This window comes from Citrus sinensis, chromosome 8 (genome assembly GCF_022201045.2).
Source record: "Citrus sinensis cultivar Valencia sweet orange chromosome 8, DVS_A1.0, whole genome shotgun sequence".
NCBI classification, from domain to species: domain Eukaryota; kingdom Viridiplantae; phylum Streptophyta; class Magnoliopsida; order Sapindales; family Rutaceae; genus Citrus; species Citrus sinensis.
Genome location: NC_068563.1, coordinates 26,933,413 through 26,955,741, shown reverse-complemented (window position 1 = coordinate 26,955,741; position 22,329 = coordinate 26,933,413). Strand labels below are relative to the sequence as shown.

The window sequence follows — 22,329 nt, the reverse complement described above, 5'->3', positions numbered from 1 at the left end:
CTCATCTGACCTTGATCAAATATGATGGGGTTTGTAATTGATAATTGAAATAATAAGGAAAGCATAGTTATTGAATGTACATTGTAATAACTAGAAAAAGCACATTAAGAGAGGACCTAATTTTCTGGGAAAATTGTACATCACATATGTGAGATATCTTTCAATCAATTGCTAAAAAGAACATCAAAAGGGAAATTATTATTTGCTCATTAGAGTTCTAACTTAGTGGAATCTTACACTAGGAATTTACAAAAATATTTATGTATTATATAAACACTGTACAAGATATGTGTGTGATATGATGGCCCAATGGCTAGTGGACCGAATCGTCTTTTACTTGTCACATTTTGATTGGATCCTGGTCTTAAGATCTTTGATGAACTGGTCCATATTTTTGTCTGATGATCCATTGGGCTGCAGCGCATATTCCATAGCCTTTTTCACTTGCTTAGCTGCATTTCTGTATTTTGCTCCTGATTTTTCACCCATCAGAAGGTGCACATTTTTTGAAACCTCCTCTTTTGTGATTACCTTCTCATTGCTTAGATTGAGTCCCACATTCCAATCATCAACCGCTAATTTTCTATTAGTAAATTGATCCGTGTACAACGGGAAACACAGTAGCGGAACTCCGCACCATAGACCCTCGAGTACCGAATTCCACCCGCAATGAGTTAAGAACCCTCCGATCGCCGGGTGGGCCAGCACCGAGGTTTGACAACACCAAGTTATGATCATCGAACGGTCGGCAACTTCTTTTTTAAAATCCTCCGGCAAAGGGTTAGGATCATCGGAACTGACAATGTCGGGCCTAAGTATCCAAATGAAAGTCACTTTGCTTTTAGCAATCCCATTGGCTATCTCAATAAGGTCCCTTTTTGAGACATGCGCATAGCTACCGAAAGACACATACAAGACCGAACCCTCGGGCTGCTTGTCGAGCCACTGGCTGCAATCAGACTCGGACCACAGGCTCGTGGCCACGACCCTATCAGAGAACTTGTTCAAGGATATGGGCCCCATCGTAATGAACGGAATTTTGGCCTTGAGTGCTGTCACGGCTTCGGATTCAAGCTCGTGCACTGTGTTACATAGAACATAATCCGCATTCCTAGTGTCCTGAAACGAATTGAAAATTATTTGGTGACACGCTGATGTTGTATCAGTTTCTTGGAGATACGACGTCGTATCCTTCGGATTTATCGCTTTGACGCCGGGAATGTAGTCTATAGTGTCCTCTCGACAATCTGATAAGAGAATTAAGCAAAATGTTAACAATTTGTGTCACATTTTGAAGGGGAGGAAGGAAAAAAAAAAAAAAAAAACAATTTTTGATAAAGCATTCGTGTCCTTTACCATAGCATTGAAAATGACCATTGATAGTGAGAAGGTCCAAATGGTAATATAATGTGAACACCAAAGCAGATTCAGTCCAAAACGAGATATAATACAACCCAAACTTCTTAGCAAGCTTTGATGGCCACACAAAGTAAGTGTCAGCAATCAAACAGTGAACATTTTCTCCGGACCGGACAATTTGGCCAATGACCTCTTCTGCATGGGCCGAGAAGACATGCAATAAAGAGGACATGAACTGTTCGTGGTTGAGCGAGCGGTCGAACCCAAGGGGAAGCCCATCGGACAAGGTCATGTAGCGGATGTCGAGACCCGATTTGCGGACGCCGGCGAAGATATCCGAGCCCATTTCGGGAGAGGCCTTGGTCATCTGTTGGTGGATGAAGTGGGTGTTGACGAAGGTGATGGTGAAGCCTTGAGACGCAAGCTTGAGGGCAAGTTGAACGGATGGATTGACATGGCCCTGGAGAGGATAAGAGATGAAAATCGCATGAGGCTTTTGAGTTTTGTTGCCTGCCATGGTGGTTGTTCTAGTAATGTTTGCAGAGAGGACACAAGGGTTTTTTTTTTTTTTTTTCAAAGATTTTTTGGAGATCTTTTTTTCGATTCTTAAGGATCTCATCATGCATTGCGAAGGAGTCTTAAATAATGTTTGTTCTTCGTAGAATGATCGACTTTCCCTCATTTCCGTACTTGCACGAACGATATTGACCTGCATAATTCAGCCATCAATTTATTTATTTTTCTTTTTGGGATTAATTTCTCAGAGTAATTATAAGTCTGAGATTCATAAAACCAACCATTAAAATTATATAATGTGTGTATTTTATATATGCATGCGTTACACGAAAAAGTTGTCCACAAAATTTGTGAAACCGGGGAAGGGATATGAAAGTAGAAAACGACATGTCGTATTTGGCAAACTCAAGTGAAGCGACTTGGCGTCTGAGGCAGCGCCACTTAGGGGTGGACAAAATCGGGTTCGGGTCAGGTTCGGATCAACTCAATCGGATTTCGAGTTTAACAAAAATTAATCCGAATACAACCCGAACTTACAACCCGACCCGACCCGACACGATCCGATTTATATTCGAATCGGGTTGTAAATTCAGGTTGAATTTGGATAGGATCGATTTTGGGTTGGCTAATTTTCTTGATTTTGTTACTAACATTTAAAAACACACAATTATAGTACTTAAATACTACATATTAATTGTTTAATTTAACCATATATACCATCAATTCAAAGCTTTAAAAAAAAAGCTAAAAAAAAAGTGAAAACTCAAGTTTCAAAGGGGAGAAACTCGGGTTGGGTAACTCGGGTTGAAGGATTGGAGGACCTGGCAGCAAATCGGCGGTGCTTGTAGCAGATTGGTGGCCACGGACGCGCAGTAGCAGACCGACGGACGCATAGCAGCAAATCCACGTATACACAGCAAATCAAACATGGAGACGCAGGTGAGGCTGTGACTTGTGTGGCGGCCTCCGTTGGTGTATGTGTTTTGTGTAGTGAGATTGGAGATTGTGTAATGAGATTGAGGATTGAGGAGGTTTGTGAGTGTGTGTAAGAAACTGTGTATTGTGAAAATAGAAATTGTGATTTGCGCGTGTGCGGCGTGTGTGCAACTGTGTGCCTTAGGTTTATGTTTTTTTTTTTTTTATAGCAACCCGATCGGGTTGTCGGATCAAGTTCATTCCGATCATAATCCGATTGAGTTTCATTATTTTCACCCGATCAGATTTTTTTTATAACCCGATTTGATCCGAACTCAAAATTTCAAATCAAATTGGATCGGATTAGATCGGATCAGATCGGGTCGAATATTTTACCCACCCCTAGCGCCACCGGTCTTCGGTTTGGCCGCGTTATTCACGTCGTTACCCACAGATTCCTTTGACCGGTTTTATAATGCTGTGGGACCCACAGAGGTTTCGGATTTAACTAACTTCACGCTATCTAACCAACCCGTCTTTTCCTATGTAATGTATGACTGTATGTGATCCTGTAAAGTAATATTGTAATCCTTCCCGCGTCAAAAATGAAAAAAATAAAAAGAAAAATCGCGCTCCCTCTAGAGATCTAATCAAATCGTTTAAAAGTTCTCTTTAAAAAGTTTTGAGATTTTCAATTTAAATTTGAAACCATGGCTCTCTCATCGTCGATGCTAAACGGCGAGAGAGGCGTGGTCGTTTTGATCGTGTGTCGCGTCCTCTATTCTCTTCCTTTGTCTCTCCTTTGCCCCGGCCTCAATCTCGCTATCCTCTCATTGTTCGCTCTCTTCCTCGACATCCGCCTCGATGATTCCGCTGCCCTCTCGCGTTTTAAGACCAGGTAAGTCTATTCTTGCCCTAATTTTGAAAATTAGGGTTTTTACTGAGTCAAATTTGCTCGGCTGTTAGTGGCAATTCTTGTCATTATTGGGTCAATGAGCAACTAGATGGAATTCAAAAGAGCTTAATTGATTATTCAGGCCGGGTGCTTCGTCGGGGATACTGCTGGGGGCAGTGACACTGCCAACTGTAATGATCTCCAAGCTGATACAGCTTACGAGAGCGTATTCACTGCAACAAATTGAGCTTCAAGGTGCCACTTTTTGATAATTAATCTGATCCAATGATGTTAGGGCGTAGTACTAATGAACAAAACACCTAGTTAATACAATATGGCTTCAATTTTGTTAGTATGAAAGATAAATGGAACATTTTTAGTTTGGGATTTTCCAAATCACATTCAAATTGTGTGTGTAGATTAACCGAAAAAGACAGTTAATCACTTACACTTGCCTTTCTTTTTTAATTTTTTTAAAATGCAGATGAAAAACTGTGTGAATTACTGTCTTGAAATGTACGGTGTATTCATAACCAACTTACATTTCTCTGCTACATTTCTGTCACTTTCCTTCCATTGTTTAAGTTGGACTATCTGATTTTCCTCATTGCAACTTTTCTGTCTAAAATAAGTGCTCTTGATCATGATATTTCTCCTTATGTTTGATTGTTTGTTATTTTGAATGGTGTAGAGCTTGAACATATGACGATGCAATATTGGGCTACGTCTGCCAGCTGTTTTGGCGTGCTTATTTTCCTCTGCCTAGTTGTGTTGTCTACGCCCAACACAAAACGCTTTCCTAGATCATTTAGTGTTTGGGACGCAACTTTGAGCATATTTTGTGTAGCATCATATGCAGTAACTTGCTGTGTCTCACTTGCCGCGATATCTCATACTGGTAAGTTTGCAACTCGGCGTATCCACCTTTTCTTGAGGTAGTGCTCAATTTCTTCTTGTGGTTGGGAATTCTTTTTGGGTATTTTGTGAATTTTTTATCAACAGTTTCTTTGACATAGATCTCTCAACCCGGTTTCTTGTCTTGGAGCTTGGAGTTATATGCATGGTTGAGATTGTTATTTTGCTCATTATTTTACAGGTTCTAACACTGTGTTAAAGTTAATGTGGGAACTGTATCATGGGTTGGTGGCAGTGATGTTAATTCAGCGACTTCTTGATAAATTTCCATCTTGTGCTTCCATTGGTACATCTCACGCTCCTCCTTCTAAGCACTTATTTGTTATTTATTTATTTTCCTTCCCAGAGTGGAAACAATTAACATTTCCTATTGGTAAAATGAGAGAGAGAGAGAGAGAATACTTTGTTTCAAAATATTTGCACATTTGATTACTGTTAGATTCCTTTATAGTAGTGCTTAGTATTACTGGCAAGAGTTTTCCTTTACTAAATGCAAGCAAAATTTTGAGAGTTTCTAAGAAATTTTCTTAAGGGATTTTCTAAGAAATTTTCTTAACTTGTTGTAGTTGACTAATGCAGATTGTGCTTAACAACAAGATTGGTTTCATTTCATTTTTCTAGGACTTAATGACTTATTTTCATAAACCAAGATGTTCCTTGTTATTGATTTTTGTTGTTCCGACTACTTTAGGTGAATTGCTCTTGGTGACTGTGGGCCTTGTTCTCTATTTTGGTGACATGTTGGCATGTACCATTGCGAAGGTGGGTCTTTCTTCAACAGATAGTTTATAGCCGTCTCAAACAAATCAGCAATATTGCAATTGACAATAGCACTGTTTGAACAGGTGTCTGGAAGCTTGATTTCAACAGAATTGGTTTATATAAAATATGGAATTAGAAGAAGTGAGATTAGTATTATTATACAGGTGTGATTACTTAAGTGATGAAGTTAACTGTTAGTGATTTAGCTGGATAGTGAACGTTCTTTTCTCTCATGCAGGGAGTGGTGCTTGGCCTACTTCTTTTTCCTCTGTTACTTAAGTATGCACTCCATTTAAGTGAAGGTTATTTCAATAAGCGCTATTCTGAAGCAAGGCGAAGCAATGAGATACGGACATCATTACTATTCTTTTCTTCCCTTGGATTTATCTTGGTTGTCATTATCCCGTCCTGGATGCAGATTGTTCAGGATTTTCATGTGCATCCATTGTTATGGTATTGCTGTCCCCCAATTTTACTTCAACTTATATATGCAGTGCATTTTCTGAATCTATTTACCTAATTATTTAAAGATACAAGATAATCAGAAAAAGATGAAATGAAGATTTTTGAAGCTCAGTACGGAGATAGAAGAATTTTGTTAACCGTTAAGTGGCTTTAGAATGTTGTAGGCATTGGATACATCATATTAGTTATTTTGGGACTTACTGCTATACAAGGGTTTTGTGATCTTTGGAGCTTGATTGTTTTGAGGGGGTTCTTAGGTGGACTGTCACAAAAATGGAATAACATTAAGGATTCCAGAGGTGGAGAACAGGGCAATGTCACAGGAAAACAGAAGGAAATTCTTGTATTAAGACTAGAAAAAATCAATAAATCTGAAAACATGCATGGACCTAGATTATAATATGTTCCACAGGAGTTTCTTTGTGTTGTCTTGTTTCTTTTCTGTTGTTAAAAGGGATCGTACTTTCTTGTATATCAGATTCCTATTACCGAGAAGAAAATGGATAATTTTTTTGAGTTAGACTGGCGATTGGGAATAGATGGACTTTCCTAAATTCCTTTTACTGAAGAAATTGATCTTTCTGTTTATTTTGTTAACTTCCCATTGAAGGCAATGACCTTTCTCTTATATCAGATTTCTATATAGTGAGAAGAAGCTACTCCATTACCCACAACATAACATCTTTATTTCTTGCATGGTTATCCTTGTTGCATAAATGAATTCTTAGTGATACGAGTCCAAGCATGGCATATGGTAATATTGAATTTTCTATGCATGCTGTGTTCTTATCTTATCACATTCTTTGCAATTATTTATGTTACTGGCTGCAAAATTTCTTAAAAGTTATCATTCCCCCATTTTGTTAGTTCTGGTAATTTCATTAATATACCATGTGATGTAGTATACAGCTCTTTCACCAGAAAATTTTCTTTTCTGTTCCTTTCTGTAACTTTTTACAGGGTACTTACATTTGTTTTCTCGGAACCATTGAAAAGACTGTCATTATGCATATACTGGGTGTCCCTGATATTTGCATCTGTTTTGCGTTTTTACAACATCTCAAAGAACAGTAAGATTGAGAGAATTCTTCTTCGAAAATATTACCATCTGCTGGCCGTTTTAATGTTTGTACCAGCTCTTATCTTCCAGGTGATTTGTTACTTGAGAAGGATTATTTTTCATTCAGGTAGAATACCATGGTAGTACTTTCTGGTAGCAGATTTTTAAATATCCTACTTACTGTTTATTTTGCTTTTTGCAGCCAAAATTTCTTCATCTAGCATTTGGGGCAGCTTTGGCTGTGTTCTTGGTATTAGAAATTATGCGAGTAAGTTCTTAAACTTACATGTTTTATAGAAATTAACAATTTTGTAATTGCATCCCGTGAAAAGAATATCATGACTAAATTTTTTTGATATCACTTGTCAGTCACTATACCACTCAGTTGTCGGTACAAAATTTAAAATTTGTTGAAATTTTAGAAGACATTATGAGGAATTATTTTCAAATAAAATGGTCATAGTCTTGCAAGCTGTGTACAGTTTGGCAGAAACTTGTGATATCAAGCTGTAATCTGAGAATTGTACTTGCATCTTTTAAGTATGACAACTGAACAAACCTGTAATAAGAGCTGGGTCAAATATGCTAGTCTCTTTCAACTTACAAGCTGAGTTCAGTTCTGTGATGAGCTTGAAAACTGTTAAATTGGTTTCACAGTTTTTTTTACTTTTGTGATTGATCTTTTATAACCATTTTTGTTGCCAGGTATGGAGAATTTGGCCCTTGGGACAACTCATACATCAGTTTATGACTGCTTTCACTGACCATCGGGATTCTGATCTTCTAATTGTCAGGTATGACGTTTTACTTTTCTTGAGGAGCACCATAATGCATATCTGATGCAGACAAGCTTTAATGCTCCTTTATGATTTTATTTGGTGTTTTAGCCACTTTTCATTGTTGTTGGGATGTGCACTTCCAATTTGGATGTCATCTGGGTTCAATGATCGACCCCTTGCTCCTTTTGCTGGAATTTTGAGCCTTGGAATTGGGGATACAATGGTGAGTGTGCTTAATATTGACATCCTTGCCCCTTTATGTTTTTATCTGCTCTTTCAATGATGATTGCAACTCAAAGATTTGATACTTGGATATTTTCGAGGACAAAAATGTGACTGACCTGGTGAGATCAAAGTAATCAGTTTTCTGTGTGGATGTGGATGAAGAATGATCATTTCTTTTTTTTTTTTTTTTTTTTTGGGGGGGGGGGGGGGGGGGGGTGGGGGGGGGGTGTACAACTTGTTATTGAAGGATAAATGCTTGTTAATAAGGTCATTTTTAATTTCATTATATATGTGGTGGATTTGTGAAGAAAATATGCATATTTTTAACTGGTTCCTTCTATGTAACATCTGCATTTCATTCTCTTTAGTGCTCATTGATGGTTGTATTTTGTTAAGTGCTAATTTTTTGCTTATCCAGGCATCAATAGTGGGCTACAAGTATGGTGTCCTTAGATGGAGCAAAACTGGCAGTAAGTAATTTTTTTTTTTTTTTGTTTTAACCCTCTTTCTTTCTCTGTGCTTCTGGATATGTGGCCTTTCTCTGTTAATTTTCTTACGTGTATGTAACTTTTTTTCCTGCCAGAGAAAACCATTGAAGGTACTGCCGCTGGCATAACTTCAGTCCTAGCGGCTTGCTCAATCTTGCTTCCTCTTTTAGCATCAACAGGATATATTTTTACAGAGGTCTGTTTCTGTTTCTTTATCTATTATGGTACGAAAACAGATATGCATATGATCACTTGCATACATGCATGAAAGCATGCATTCTTATGAATCGAGTGATACATCGTATATTTTCTGTTTCTGTAAGTTGAGAAAATCTCAAACTAAAATTTGGGAACATATGGTAAATTGAATGACTTGTCTGTTCCTTTTCGTATTTTTCATTTTAGTCATAATGCAATTGCTGATGTCTTTTAATTCAAATATTGCAGCACTGGTTCTCGCTGATTCTAGCAGTGACTGTGAGTAGTTTGTTGGAGGCTTACACAACACAACTTGATAATGCCTTCATACCACTTATATTCTACAGCCATCTCTGTTTGTAAATGCCGCTCCAACATACCATCAATTCATACTCAAGAACGATGAAGAATGAGCAATAGCAAAAGTCCCAGATTTTTGTATCCGGATACTCGCTGCTCTCCTGTGCAACATTTTGCAGGTATAACCATTAGGAATTGAAACAGCCAGCTGTCTGCTGTATCTTCAGCTTTTAGGATTGTTTTTTTACACACTGTTTAGGAATAATTTGTTCATAACACAAAAATAGGTGTTTCCAGCCCTCATACAGCGGTTACAAGACCTAGGAGATTCAAAATTCAGTGATGATGGGGAGTTGTAATTCTTTTGACACAAGTGATTACAATAATGAAACGAGTTCAAATCATGCAATTTTTTTTTTTTTTTTTCCTGAAAATTGGTAGAACATCAACGTTTCTTCGTGTATTCACAATCATCAGCAAAGATTCCTCATCAGATGGGAAGCTGATCGGTGTGCAGTGAAGCACAGTTTCACTACAAAAACACAGTAAAATGCATGATTGAACATCAGAAACATATAAGAGATGAGGATGCACGTTTTTTTTCCTGTTTAAAGGCATGCGTGAGAGGAGACTTCTACTGTGAACCTGCAGGCAAGGAGTGACATTACCTTCGCATTAAAATCAGTTTTTGTATTTATGACGCATCTACCCCCCCCCCGGCGGCCCCCCCAAAATTTTTGTCAAGACTTAAAAGCTGTAGTAATTGAGCATCTTTTACCTTTTTATTAGTAATTAATTGCATTCAAATATACATACATCAAAGATTCCAAACCCTATTCTCGGTTGTGTAATTATGTTGAGAGTAATTGCAGTACAATGCACTATAAGTTTCAGCCACAAATAAATAAATAAATATAATTTGGTTAGAAAATTACAATTGCATCTTAAAGTTTTGTAAACCGAAACTCGAGGGTGGCGTAACTAAACAATTTAGGTAGGGTATTTAAGGGAGGAGCGAGAGACGTTGTACATACCTCGCAGCTACATTAAAGACCAGCCTAATTTTGTCACTCCACTTTTTCCTTTCTATTTTCAGTAGGCGAGTCACCAGAAACAAGTCCGACAATCCAGCTTATTGATGAAGATTGCTTTATATACTTATGAAAAAAGGATTTGGCTACCTTATATTTCATGTAAGCTACGGTCTCTCACAAATTGAGTTGTGAGTTCTATTTGAGCCTACAGTCGGTAAAGAGGATTATACCTTACATAAAAAATAAGTTAGGCCCCGTTTGAGATTGCTTTTGGAAGGGTTAAAAGTGATTTTAAAAATCTAAAAGTTAATTTTGGTGTTTGGTAAAAAAAAATCAAAATTACTTTTGCCAGAATCAGCTCCTCCTACAGCTGATTTTGAAAAGCAAGGAAGGAGTAACTTTTAGATTTTGATTTTGAGAATTAATTTTATCCTTTAATATAATTTCATAAATATCATTACAATTATTACTTAAACCCGAAATTATCCTTATTTAAATTGGAAATAAAATTAATATTTTAATAATTTTTTATTATAATTAACGCACACCTTTTGTTTGCCCTATTTCTTCATATTTTGTGTTCTATCAAAACTTCTCTAGTGCAACAAAGCAAGATCCAGTACGTGTTTCATCTCCATATTCAATAACAGTAAGTGATTCATCACATTTTTCATGCATATTTAAAAAAATCACTATAGCATAAATTTTATTTTTAGTTAAAATTATTATAATACACAATTAAAGATAATAGCAATTATTTTAAAATTAGTTAAAATTATTTTGAATTCTTCACTTTGAATCAACAAAACATATTTCTTATAACTATTTAGGTAGCTTCTTTTTTAAAGTATGATACAACAAAGTAGATACATTGAATTAGATAATGTGGGAACCAATCAGGTTTTGCAGGTTCTCAATAAAATAATATGCTTCCTTGATTAAAGAATTCTACTTCAGAGATGTTATAAAGAGTTAAGAACTGGGGAGCTGAGGCAGCGTGTCATAAGGGAAATTCCTTCAACTATCAAGACGCTTCGTTTTCTCCATAAGAATAGTTTGTGTAACTAAAGATACAGAGCACAAAGCTATAGAAAGTGATACGTTTATGCTGCTTGGCAAGAAGTTAATATGCCAATTCCACATTTTTATAAAAAAAATTGTTTGATTCAACGAGATATTGTACGTGTACATTTTTATATGTATAAGTAAATTTCATCCTACATTATGTACTTTTGAGTCATTTATTTTCTTACAGTAGTTTAACAATAAGATTTACCAAACACTCATAACTGCTTTTAAAATTCACAGTACTTTTGAAAATAAAATTTACCAAACACTTAACTGATTCTCTTCACAGTTGATTATTTCCACAGCACAGCTAACAACAATTATTTTAAAAGTTGCAGCATTACCAAACTGGCCCTTAGTAGTTTCTATAAAAAAAAATTTATGTTCTTTTAAATTCTAACCCATATGTTAAAACACAGTATCTCGCATTTGTCATTTAATTTAAGTAGACATGTTGTTAATAGTATAACATATTTATGAGAAGGAGAGAGTAAAGGTAGTGAAATAAAAAAATGAAAAAAAAACTTTAAGATGTAGCTAGAAATATTAAATATGATCGATGAGTTTGTAATGCTAATTAGATTAATTACCATCACCACTAACAAAATTATAAATAAGAGCAATTTTATGTGTTAGGATTGATGTGACAATTAAACTTCATTAATAATTTTTTTCTTCTATTTTCTTGGGAATAAATAACAGCTCCAAATTTATTATTATTATTATTATTATTATTATTATTATTATTATTATTATTTCTTTTTTTTTTTCTGGATAAGAGACCGCGGCTACTATCCTCCATCCAATCAAATTATGAAAAATTCAAATAAAATCATGAAGATGAAGGTTTCTTGTCTCAAAAAACATCTTTGCCCCCATAGTGGTCCAATTTTCAATAAAAATTATTGCTTTTGATTGCAACATATACTCAAACAAGACTGCCCCAAAATATCTGATGCCCATAAGCAGACCCAATTAAGGTCCAGGAGGGGCTTCAGCCCCCCTGGACCATTAAATTTTCTTTTAAATGTATCCCAAGGTCTTTCTAAAAAGGTTAAATAAAACAATTTGGACACATTTTTTATATATTAAAAGACTTGTGGTTCAATGGTACGAGTGTTATTTAATGCTTTTGAAACCTTAGTTCAAATCCCATTAGCCACATTATTTTATTTTTTTAAATATTTTGTGGAAACTACTTCGAAAAATGATATTTTCACGCATTTAAAAATAATAATTTATTACTATTATTATTTAGAATTAAAAAAAATAATAAAATTTGAGTTTATAAGACTTAAAATATATTCGAGTAAATATTAAAAAAATCTAAGTTAAATAAAATTTTTTGAACTAAGCCCTCCCTCATTTTAGTTTTTGGGTCCGCCACTGCTGATGCCAGCCAGATATTTGATCCCACATATACGTGAGTTTTGTCAAGTGTTGTGATCTATCGTCATGAACTTTTTGCACTTTTTCCTTCCATCTAATCAGTTGCATGCAATTAGGGAACCTTGAATCAGCCTTTTCAACATGAATGATTAATTAATTACGAAGATAGCCAACCCTTCCCAGAAGAACGAAAGAAAGAAAGAAAGAGAGAGAGAGAGAGAGAGAGAGAGAGAGAGAGAGAGAGAGAGCCACACCCATTCATATCGTAGACCTGGCGACATCTACATATGATCCAATGCAACATCTTGAAATGATTATCTAATATTCTTCAAGAAGAAGATGAGTGCGTCTCTGAGAAAATATATATATTGAATCCTGATCACATTTGAGCAGTTGATGATTTGATAAAAAAAAAGTAATGATGTAGTCATGCAGATCTTAAATCACTTTAATATTCTCAAGATATTTTATGTACGGCTGGGGTGTTTACGAAAGAAAAATTATATATCATGAAAGATTTGGTTTTTTTTCTTTTCTTTTTTATTTCTTAAAAATTCTATTTCATGTAAATAAACACTCTTGTTGATGTTCTTGCTGAAATTAATATAAACCACTTATCTCCTATTATTTTCATAATATTCAAAAGTCCTAGAAAAAAAAAGGATAAATGGGCCATTTCCATGATATTTTTATCATGATTCTTAAAAACATAAAATAATATTTATTATAAGAAAAATGATTAAAAAATATAAGAAAAGTATCTTATTGTTAATTTTTTTATTTATATCTGAACTTATATTTATTGTTTTAGTATTTAAATAATTTTATTTTTTATTTATATAATGTATAATGTATAATCGATATGAATACAAGTGTATTTAAAAATACGGATAATAGTGCAAAATTATGGTGTGAGGGTGTTTTATGGATTATGAAAATAATATGATATAAATGATATACATTGATTTCAGTAAGAAGAACCTGACAATCTCTCAATAAAAATTGTAAATATTTCAAAGAAAGTTTTTGATAGAGTTTTCTCTATATAATGCAACTTTTTTGCCTTTTAATTTGGCTTTTCGGATTATTTTTCCCCGTGCCTTGGAGGTAGCATGCAGCTAATGCATGGGTTAATGAAGTCGCAATCGATCATAATCACAGAAGTGCAACTGAAAAATAAAAAAAAAATTGCCATTATGGAAGAATTAATTGTGTAGAATCTAATCATTATCGACTGAAAACAGGGAAAACAAAAAATTCATTTGTTGTCAGGGAGTCGACGAACCCATTTTAATTTCTGTAATATGTTCATAGATTCATCTTATTGCATGCAACTTCCAAAGGCACACTGCAGCTTAAGTCTTTAAGAACGCTAGAAAAAGTTGACATCACAAGTTGAGCTTGCCTGCTGGGATCATCCTTAACAAGTTAACCATCACAATTTTCTCATAAAATTTTCTTGTGTTCTTTCTAATTAATTAAATTGTAATCGAATAAGGTTCATATGCCCCCCTGACTAAGTGTGCACTCTGTTAATTTTTCAACAAAATAAATCTTTTTTTGGTTTGGGGAGAATCATTTCAAAATAAAGTATGAACGAGTCGCATGGACTATGTGCTAATTAGGTGGTTCTAATTGCATCGAGTACTTAAATGAATACACAAAACTTACTAGAAAACACAGGCTCTAAGCGTGAACTTGCATTATGTTTTGCACTTACCTTTACTTTTCCTCTAATCCAATACGAACTTAATGAGTGACAAATGAAGGCGCCTGGAAAAAGTAAAGAAACCTATATATATATAAACCGTGTGCCAATAATTTGAAGGCAAATATGACTATATCTAAAGGGACGTTTCATGGTAAGTTGATAACTGGAACGTTCACAGTCACATGTGCTGGTCTCCTCATCATTTAATCAAAAGCGATCACTCGGACCGTGTCTCTCTAAATATCAAACGTCCAGTCTTATCCCTATGCCTCCTCTCTGCAATATATATAAACCGAGTAGCTAACTAAACTAAATACTACTCAAGAATTAAAAAAACTTTACACAACAATATGGCTAAGCTTAGTACTAGTATCAAGAAAAACAATGGCATCAAGATTGTTGTTAAAAAGATTCAAAATAGTCTTTTGTTGGGCAAAAAGAAAATTTTATTTGCTGACGAATGTGAAGAAATCGGAGACTCATCAACCAATTATGTGCCTGAAGATGTTAAAGAAGGGCATGTTGCTGTGCTAGCTATGGATGGCAATGATCAGGCAAAGAGATTTATCGTCCCTTTGAATTACTTATCACACCCCACATTTATGAGCCTCTTGGAACAAGCGGCTGAAGAGTATGGGTTTGATCGTGGAGGTGCCCTAACAGTCCCGTGCCAGCCGAGTGAGCTTGAGAAAATATTGGCAGAGCAAGGAGATGATGATGGCTCTAGTGTTAATGTTAAATGGCGTTCTTGCAACCCCATTATGCAGAGCTGTTGAATTATTCAAGATTAATATTTCTCTTAATTCTTGTTTAATTAATATATTCTTCTTTCTTCTTTCTTCTTTCTTCTTCTTCCGCTTGCTTCCCTTAAATTTTATTACAGGTCCAAAACACAAGAGAAGTTAAGTAGGTCATGCACAAGTTCCGTGTAAGCAATCACCTCTTGTTTTTTTGTGGGACCACGCATGATCGCGTCCTGTTTGACGACCATGCTGTTTATTAATTGCATCAGTTTATTATGATTGGCTGGGGCCATATGTTACTTTTTCAATATTTGTATTCAAATGCAATAATGCATGCTATAAATTAAATAATAAATATTGTATAACAAAATGGAATGGTAGAATTCTGTTTTTGCAGTGCACTTAATATGAGAATACAAAATAATCCTAATCATAATGATGGAGATATAGATTTACTTTGAAGTGGGACTTGACAGAAAGCATGGTAAATAAAGAAATGTAACTTATCCCTCCAAAGTCCTCCTAGAACAGCTATTGTGATACAATTTTATTTAAGGACAGATACAAATAAATTTAACTCCATTCATTTTTTTTTCACTCTCTTCAATATTTAATCTGCATGTATTACCAAAGCTCAAAGATACAACAAGGAAGCTGATGAATTCTGTATATTGTAATGCTTAGAATTTCTTTCATCAAATGATTTAACCTTCGTACGTATAATTAAGGAACTACCAGGTGACCAAACCCTCATATAATTAAAGAACTTAAAGTTTATGATCAAGTTGAATAATTTGTTGCAACTCAAGAATCAAATAATAAAATTCAATTCTACTTTCTTGTGACCCAAAACCAATTGAATAGCATTCGCTTCTCTCTCTCTTCTCTTTTATCTCATCTATACAATTGATTTGCAAAATTTTAAAACATTAATTATTCTTCTTTCTCTTGCTTTTTCGTATTGGTTATTTTTATTTTTTAAAAAATTAGTGTTTTGAGTTTTTTAGAGAGAGAAGGATTGAAAAATGGGTTTATATATATATATATATAAGATATTTTTGACATTAAATAGAATATAATTAAAAGGCAGTTATGAAATGATTTTTCGAGGACTGCAAATAGTTCAATTCTTAAATAATATGCAATGCTCATTTGAATTTGTCATGTGGATCCATTATAATAGATCTATTTTACTTTTTCTGTCTCAAAAACTTTAGGTCAAGTTGCTTACCATATTAAGAAACCACTGATCTAAAAATTTAAGGTGCTAATTAATATTAAAGGAGTCAGTTTAGGATTGAGGTAAAAACCTCTCTCTCTCTCTCTCTCCCCTCCTCCTCCTCCTCACCTTCATAATCTAATGAAAAAACCAGTGTAATTATAAATAAAGTGAAAAATGTTATAGCAATTTGGCAGTAGTTCTTTAGATAATGCACTCAGCAAAATTTGTCTTCAGTGATTTTGTTGATAATAGATGATTTCCAGGATCTCCTTATAAAAGGGGGCCATAATTTTTATTTTCCAAAAACGAAAAAGTGCCATAACTGTTGTTTTGTTTCATCACTTCATTTTCGTTACAAATTATTTCCAATTTTCCATCTCGGTTTCAATTTTTTTTTTAATGCCTCATGTATTTACCAAAAAATAAATATATAAAACGATGCGTATATAAATACAAAAATTTTTGACTTTGACTTGAGATGCCAGCACATTGATAGTACATTATAGGCTTTGGCTAAGATACGTTAAACGTATCTTACGTCAGACACAGCAACAGTGCTAGTGATGAGACTTGTCACTGTTGCTTGCCTAGCGTAAGTTACATTTAGCGTAACTTAGCCGGCTCCTACATTATAAGGGTGTCATAATTTCGCAACTAGCAACTAGGCCCATGGTCCCTCGTCCCATGTCGACGCGACAAGGCAAACGACCATTGTTTAATTAAATTACGACCAAAGTACTGTACCCTGTACTGATCATCTCATCTTTCGTGGTCATGGCGCAACTAGAATTTTAGTTTTGGGTTTTGCCTAAATATACCACAAGTTAGGGATTTCTATGAATTTTTTTTTTAATTTTACCTTACATTTTACAAACTTTCACAAAGTTGAGGGCAAGACAGCCTTACGCATGAACCTGGTTTCGCCTCTGTGTGTTGGAAAAACGTACCACGTGGCTGCAACTAATTTTAAGTGCATGCATTCAGAAATTAACATTGCATGCTATGTTGCTAATTATTTCACGTAATTTAAGCAAGAAAAATGAAGCTAGGTTATTTACATTTGTTTTCGACAGCATTTTCGATTCAGGCAAACGTAGTAATACATGTTGTTGTCGGTCTCTTGTTGTTCATCCGGAATACGATGACAATTAACAAAGAGATAAACAGATATCGTGTGTCTGTTTAATTAATTAGTTGTAACTCCAGGGTAAATGCATGATCATTTATGGAATAGCACTCTTTTCATAGTCACACTAACAATTGGAGCATATTTTATGAGATAAATGCTCTTTTATTAATCCTAGGTTTTGAGATTTCCCAGTTAAGTATTTGTATTTTCAACAATTATCTAAAATATTATTGGTGTGTAAACATTTCTGTTAAAATCTATTCAATTATTTTCTGTTTTTTCCTTGTTCCATATCATATTTATCTAAATTCTAGGTTATATCAGACAAATATATTATTTTCTCTTAGAAATTTCTGATCGAACAACTATTGAAACATTGTTTGAAAAGTTAATTTTGAGTAATTTTTTTGAAATACATGGTTAAGAGCCTGTTTTTTAAGTATTTGAAGTCTGAAATTCTTATTAATTTCAATCTTTTTATTTTTTTTTTGTAATTTATGTTTGATTTTTGGACATTTACATTTGAATAGAAAAAGTAAATTTTTGTGACTTTATCTTAATGGGAAGTAAATCTTATATCTCAAAAATATTTCTATTAAATATATTTTTTCCTAACCTCTAAAACATAATCCCTTTATTTGTATTGACTTATAAGAAGATAAATGTTAGATAATCATGTTTAAGTTATTTTTTATTTATAAAAATAAATAAGATACTACTTATATTTAAATATTAAAAATAAAAAAACAAATATATCATTTAAACATTTATATTTAGACGCAATCAAATTTCAACCAAATTCAGACATATTCACATTAAAAAAAATGCCAACAAAATAATTAGCCTAAATTGAGGGCGTAAGTAAGTTTTACAACATAGAAAAACAAATTCATACACGATTGTAATTGCAATTGTTAGCTAGGGTTTACAAAAAGCCTTGGCTCCAAATCCATGACCCTACTACCTTATCTCTTCTTTCCTTGTTCTCCCCTGTCGTCAAGCTTAATTTGATCTCCCTTGGGTAGCCATTTAGTTTGCTACCTATCCAACTTGATGTCCTACATATGGGGTTTTTTTGGGCACTTAAATGAGAAGAATCTTCTTGCGAACAATGTGGGCATGTGGCCAAGAAAAATATCTGATGACAGCTTAGAATTGACCCACCAAAAAGAAAAAGAAAAAAAAAAAAATCGACATCGGATGTTTTGATCACGATCTTTTAGCTTTTTATTGCTTCCCCTCCCCCCCCCCCCCCCTCCCTCCATACGATCCTGATCAGATATATATCTTCTTGATATCACAACGCTCCTTAAATGTTCCTCTTATCATTGCAAGATGGAAATTATTAGATAATAGAAGAACAATTATAAAATCACGCGTGAAATTTTTTAGGGACTCGCTTGAATCAGTTTATTCAAATCTGTGGATTTCCTAGTACCCAACGGCTCTCAATATTGACCATTTCTGTGGTCTTTTAGATCGCAAGAGTGTCATTCGGCAAAGTTTATATATTAATTAGGTTATTTCTATATGTAGGAGAAATTTTGAATGGTAGTTGTAATCAATTTCTTTATCCCCAACTAAACAGGAAAACAGGCATTTTTTTCCCTGTAAAATGCCCAGCAAATAGGAATTTTTTTGTCGTGAAGATATATAAATAGATAGTCTCATTAAGTAATAATGGATCTCTAAAGGAAAAACTAACAACTTTGAACCATTGTTTCACAGGAACCCCAATTCATACCTCCAGCTCCGGCTGGCTCTCCTTCCCGCCATCTCTCGGCTAATATTCTCTCAAGCTCGGAGGGACGGCAAGGAATTGTTAACGCACCCTCATGATCAAATCCATACTCTTCAGCTGCTTGCTCCAAGAGCCTTAAGAACATAGGGTGAGTCAAATAACTCAATGAGATAACAAATCTCTTTTGTTGGTGACCATCTACAGCTATCACAGCAAAATGCCCTTCCTTAACATCTTGAGGCACATAATCATCGCAGTAGGAATTTGATTTCCTACCCATTAAGAGACTCTTGTGTATCTTTTCTACAGCGATCTTGAGCTTCACAATGCCGCTCTTCTTGATTATTTTGCCACTTGTTCTGAGCTTAGGCGCCATGATTAATTAATTGTAGTTAATTTTTCTTTAATGTGACTTGCACGCTTTTAATTAGCAAGATAGCTCGGTGTATATATAGAGTGTACGTAAAGTGAGAGGGTCAGAGATAAGAATGGGCGCATGGTCTGTAGTGGTTACATTGACACATGCAGCTAGAGGACATGGAAGGCCTGACATTAGAGTTAACTGGGAGACCAGTGCATGTGAGTGAGTGCTGCCTAGAGCTTCGTCTTACCATGAAATGTCACTTTTGGTTAGTCATGTCTGCCTTTAAATTATTGTCATGCGCTGCTCAGTTCTTTTGACGTGTCTCACTATTCCTATCCAACCTCTCATTGTTTCCCTTTGAGCATTTTTGCTAATTAATTAATTCACAAAGTAACAATCAAGAAATAAATTCACATACAAAACTCGCAATTCGCAAAGCATAGACATATCCTTAATAAGCTTGATTTCACACATGTAAGTGTTAGAAATTAAACGTAAATACTGTTTTTTGAGCTCTTACACTTCCAACTTATGCTTTTAAGTCAGGCATGGGTAGCTCAACGCAGTAATTAAGTAGCGATGTGAATTTGTTTCTAATTATTTTCATATATCACCAATGATGCTTATCTCTTTTGCAATGATTATCACATTTAACTAGAACATTCAAGAGAGTTTCGGTTGTACATACTTCAACCTAAGTAGTCTGGTGCTCGTAGATTTGAAGCATAGAGGAATGCAATATGGTTCGCATATTCAAGAGCAGAGCCCAACCTCAAGTATTATATTCATATAACCCCACTTTATAATACAACTCCTTAATTTTGTACGGACTAAAGTTGAAAGCCTAAACAGTGGTCACCTTTGAGATAGACTAAATCCAACCTTTTCAAGACAAATTAAGCTGCCTGTAGGAAAAAATTCAGCATTTTAAAGCAAGATATTATACAAGGGAGTTTTAAGCCTAACTTGACTGATAATTACATGCCTATCTCCCAATCATGTGAGTGAGACTCAAAGTTCAAACCTCATTTACAACTTCAAAGAATTTTGTGCCTATTAATCTTGCTAGCACTCACAACAGCTAAGTATCATATTTGTATTATATTCATTCATTTCTTATCCCATATTGGCCACCATGCATTCATACATGCATGCATCTCTATTATGACAGAAGAACTTGAATATCAGCACATCAATTACACAAAGAGAAATCTTTAAGCAAACATATTCTGTCATGCATATATCATATATAGCTTATGCAGCAACAGCATGCTGGCTACAGTAAGACCAGATGCAACTAGTTTTCTGCTGATATTTCTCAACTTGTGCTTCCTACCAAATTACAAACACTAGCTACTATCACAACTTTATAGAAAAATGATAAAGAGAACAATTACAGAGTGCTAGTAGCTTCTGCAAGTTTTAGTTGTTACGTGGCGTCAGATTTTCCTTCTTTTATTTTGGATGTTTCTGGATTACAAGTAGTAGTTAACTTGTTTAATGCCATTTCCAATGCATGCATTAAATTCGACCCAAATAGTCTTTGCAGATAAAAAAATTTTAACCGGCTTGAAAACACTCGCAGCCGTGACAAATCTTTTGCTTATGCTAAATTTAATGTATCGAGAAATGATATTCGCCCCATCAATCAACCTCACCTCAATTACGGTGGAGTCAAAGTAGTCTCTTTGTTGTTAGTTGTATATTACGATCTAGTGACAATAAAATAATGGATTACTAAGAATCTAAGGGCCAATTGGGATTGTTTTCATAAGTTTAGAAGTAATTTTGAAAAGTTAAAAAGTTAATTTAATTGTCTGAATTTTTTTTTTTAAATTACTTTATACAGAATTACCCCATCTTACATATATTTTGAAAAGTATGGAAGGTGTAACTTTTAAAAAATTTGATTTTAAAATTTAGACTAAAAATTCCTTGTTTACTAGTCATATGAGTGAAAATTTCACACGTCTTATATGTCCTCACATATATGGTAAAAAATTAAATTACCCTTATTTAATTAGAAAATAAAATTATTAAATATAAAGAGATTATTACTAATATCAATTATTTTGAGATAATAAAATGATAAAGTTATTTTAGTTATCAATTATTATATATACACAATAAAAAATATTATATGTTTATAAATACTTAAGTTTTATTCAATATTATGTTCATTTTAATCATTTGCATTCTTATAATAGTTTAACAATAAGATTTGTCAAAACACATACGACTGACTACTTTTTGAAATTCATAATTTTAAAAATAAATTTTCTAAGCGTTTAATTAAATTTCTTCACAATTGACTATTTATACATCACGACATCAATTATTTTAAAAACTACAATATTATCAAATTGGCCCTAAATCTATGTACAATTTCAACAAATCTGTTCGAAAGTCTTATTTATGCGTTTTAAATACGTTACCATTCTCTTATATATATGTGTAACAATTTTTCTCTTTTTATTGAAATAGATATTCACTTTTTGATTACTCGTGTCCCTCCTGACAGCACAAAAGCTACTCGCTACGCAGCCTGGGGCATCCGTAGCCATAATGTATGTGTACATGCCACAGATTACGAATTTTCCCACGATTGCCAATTGTATTTAATTTGCAAAAAAGAGCAAACGGTATGGGACAAAAAATTAAAGTCGCAAAGATTGAAGAGAAATTTTCAATGCTTCGTAGATTTTAAAATTTTCAATTGAACCCCCCCCCCCCCCCCCCCAACCCAAAAAAAAAGATAAAAACGTTTTATCGCGTAGCTACATGACACGTGTGCTAACCGGCAAGTGATAATTGGCGCCCCACCGACCACTGTTGAAGAACCCAAACAAATTAACTGATCCCTCGCAAAGTCACATGTTATAATATAACTTCTCAAGCTTTAGCAAGAAGTGCACTTGAACCGAATGAATTGCCAACGTGGATTACATAAATAAAGATTGAGAAAGGTTTTCAATTATAGATTTTAATAAAAAAGAAAAAAAATTCAAAACACCAAATAACCATAACCATTTTTATTAAAAATTTAAGATA

The 22,329-nt window shown here is 34.2% G+C and overlaps 4 protein-coding genes across 5 annotated transcripts; 2 read left to right on the top strand and 2 right to left on the bottom strand.

Annotated features, from left to right (window-relative positions):
* Positions 1–32: 32 nt before the first annotated feature.
* LOC102629223 (UDP-glycosyltransferase 86A2) lies at positions 33–2,219 on the bottom strand. Its single transcript, XM_006488573.4, has 2 exons — positions 1,357–2,219; positions 33–1,247 (listed from the first exon to the last, which is right to left on the bottom strand). The coding sequence occupies exons 1-2, from the start codon at positions 2,072–2,074 to the stop codon at positions 334–336; spliced, it is 1,632 nt and encodes a 543-aa protein (XP_006488636.2). The 5' UTR covers positions 2,075–2,219; the 3' UTR covers positions 33–333.
* A 1,116-nt stretch (positions 2,220–3,335) lies between these two features.
* Positions 3,336–9,281, top strand: LOC102611244 (dolichol kinase EVAN). Of its 2 annotated transcripts, XM_006487971.4 has the most exons (14): positions 3,336–3,688; positions 3,828–3,940; positions 4,377–4,583; positions 4,782–4,886; positions 5,292–5,362; positions 5,446–5,526; positions 5,601–5,815; positions 6,788–6,977; positions 7,090–7,155; positions 7,593–7,681; positions 7,775–7,889; positions 8,310–8,361; positions 8,475–8,575; positions 8,827–9,281. In XM_006487971.4, exons 1-14 carry the CDS (start codon positions 3,501–3,503, stop codon positions 8,938–8,940), a joined length of 1,707 nt encoding a protein of 568 aa, XP_006488034.1. In that variant the 5' UTR covers positions 3,336–3,500; the 3' UTR covers positions 8,941–9,281. The 2 variants fall into 2 exon arrangements, with proteins under 2 accessions (XP_006488034.1, XP_006488035.1); XM_006487972.4 differs by lacking the exon at positions 5,446–5,526.
* A 5,094-nt stretch (positions 9,282–14,375) lies between these two features.
* LOC107178327 (auxin-responsive protein SAUR50-like) lies at positions 14,376–15,186 on the top strand. The gene has a single exon (XM_015533292.3). The coding sequence runs from the start codon at positions 14,430–14,432 to the stop codon at positions 14,853–14,855; it is 426 nt and encodes a 141-aa protein (XP_015388778.1). The 5' UTR covers positions 14,376–14,429; the 3' UTR covers positions 14,856–15,186.
* Positions 15,187–18,733: 3,547 nt separating this feature from the next.
* On the bottom strand, positions 18,734–19,384 carry LOC102628946 (protein SMALL AUXIN UP-REGULATED RNA 12). The gene has a single exon (XM_006488572.2). It carries the CDS (start codon positions 19,288–19,290, stop codon positions 18,874–18,876), a length of 417 nt encoding a protein of 138 aa, XP_006488635.1. The 5' UTR covers positions 19,291–19,384; the 3' UTR covers positions 18,734–18,873.
* Positions 19,385–22,329: the final 2,945 nt, after the last annotated feature.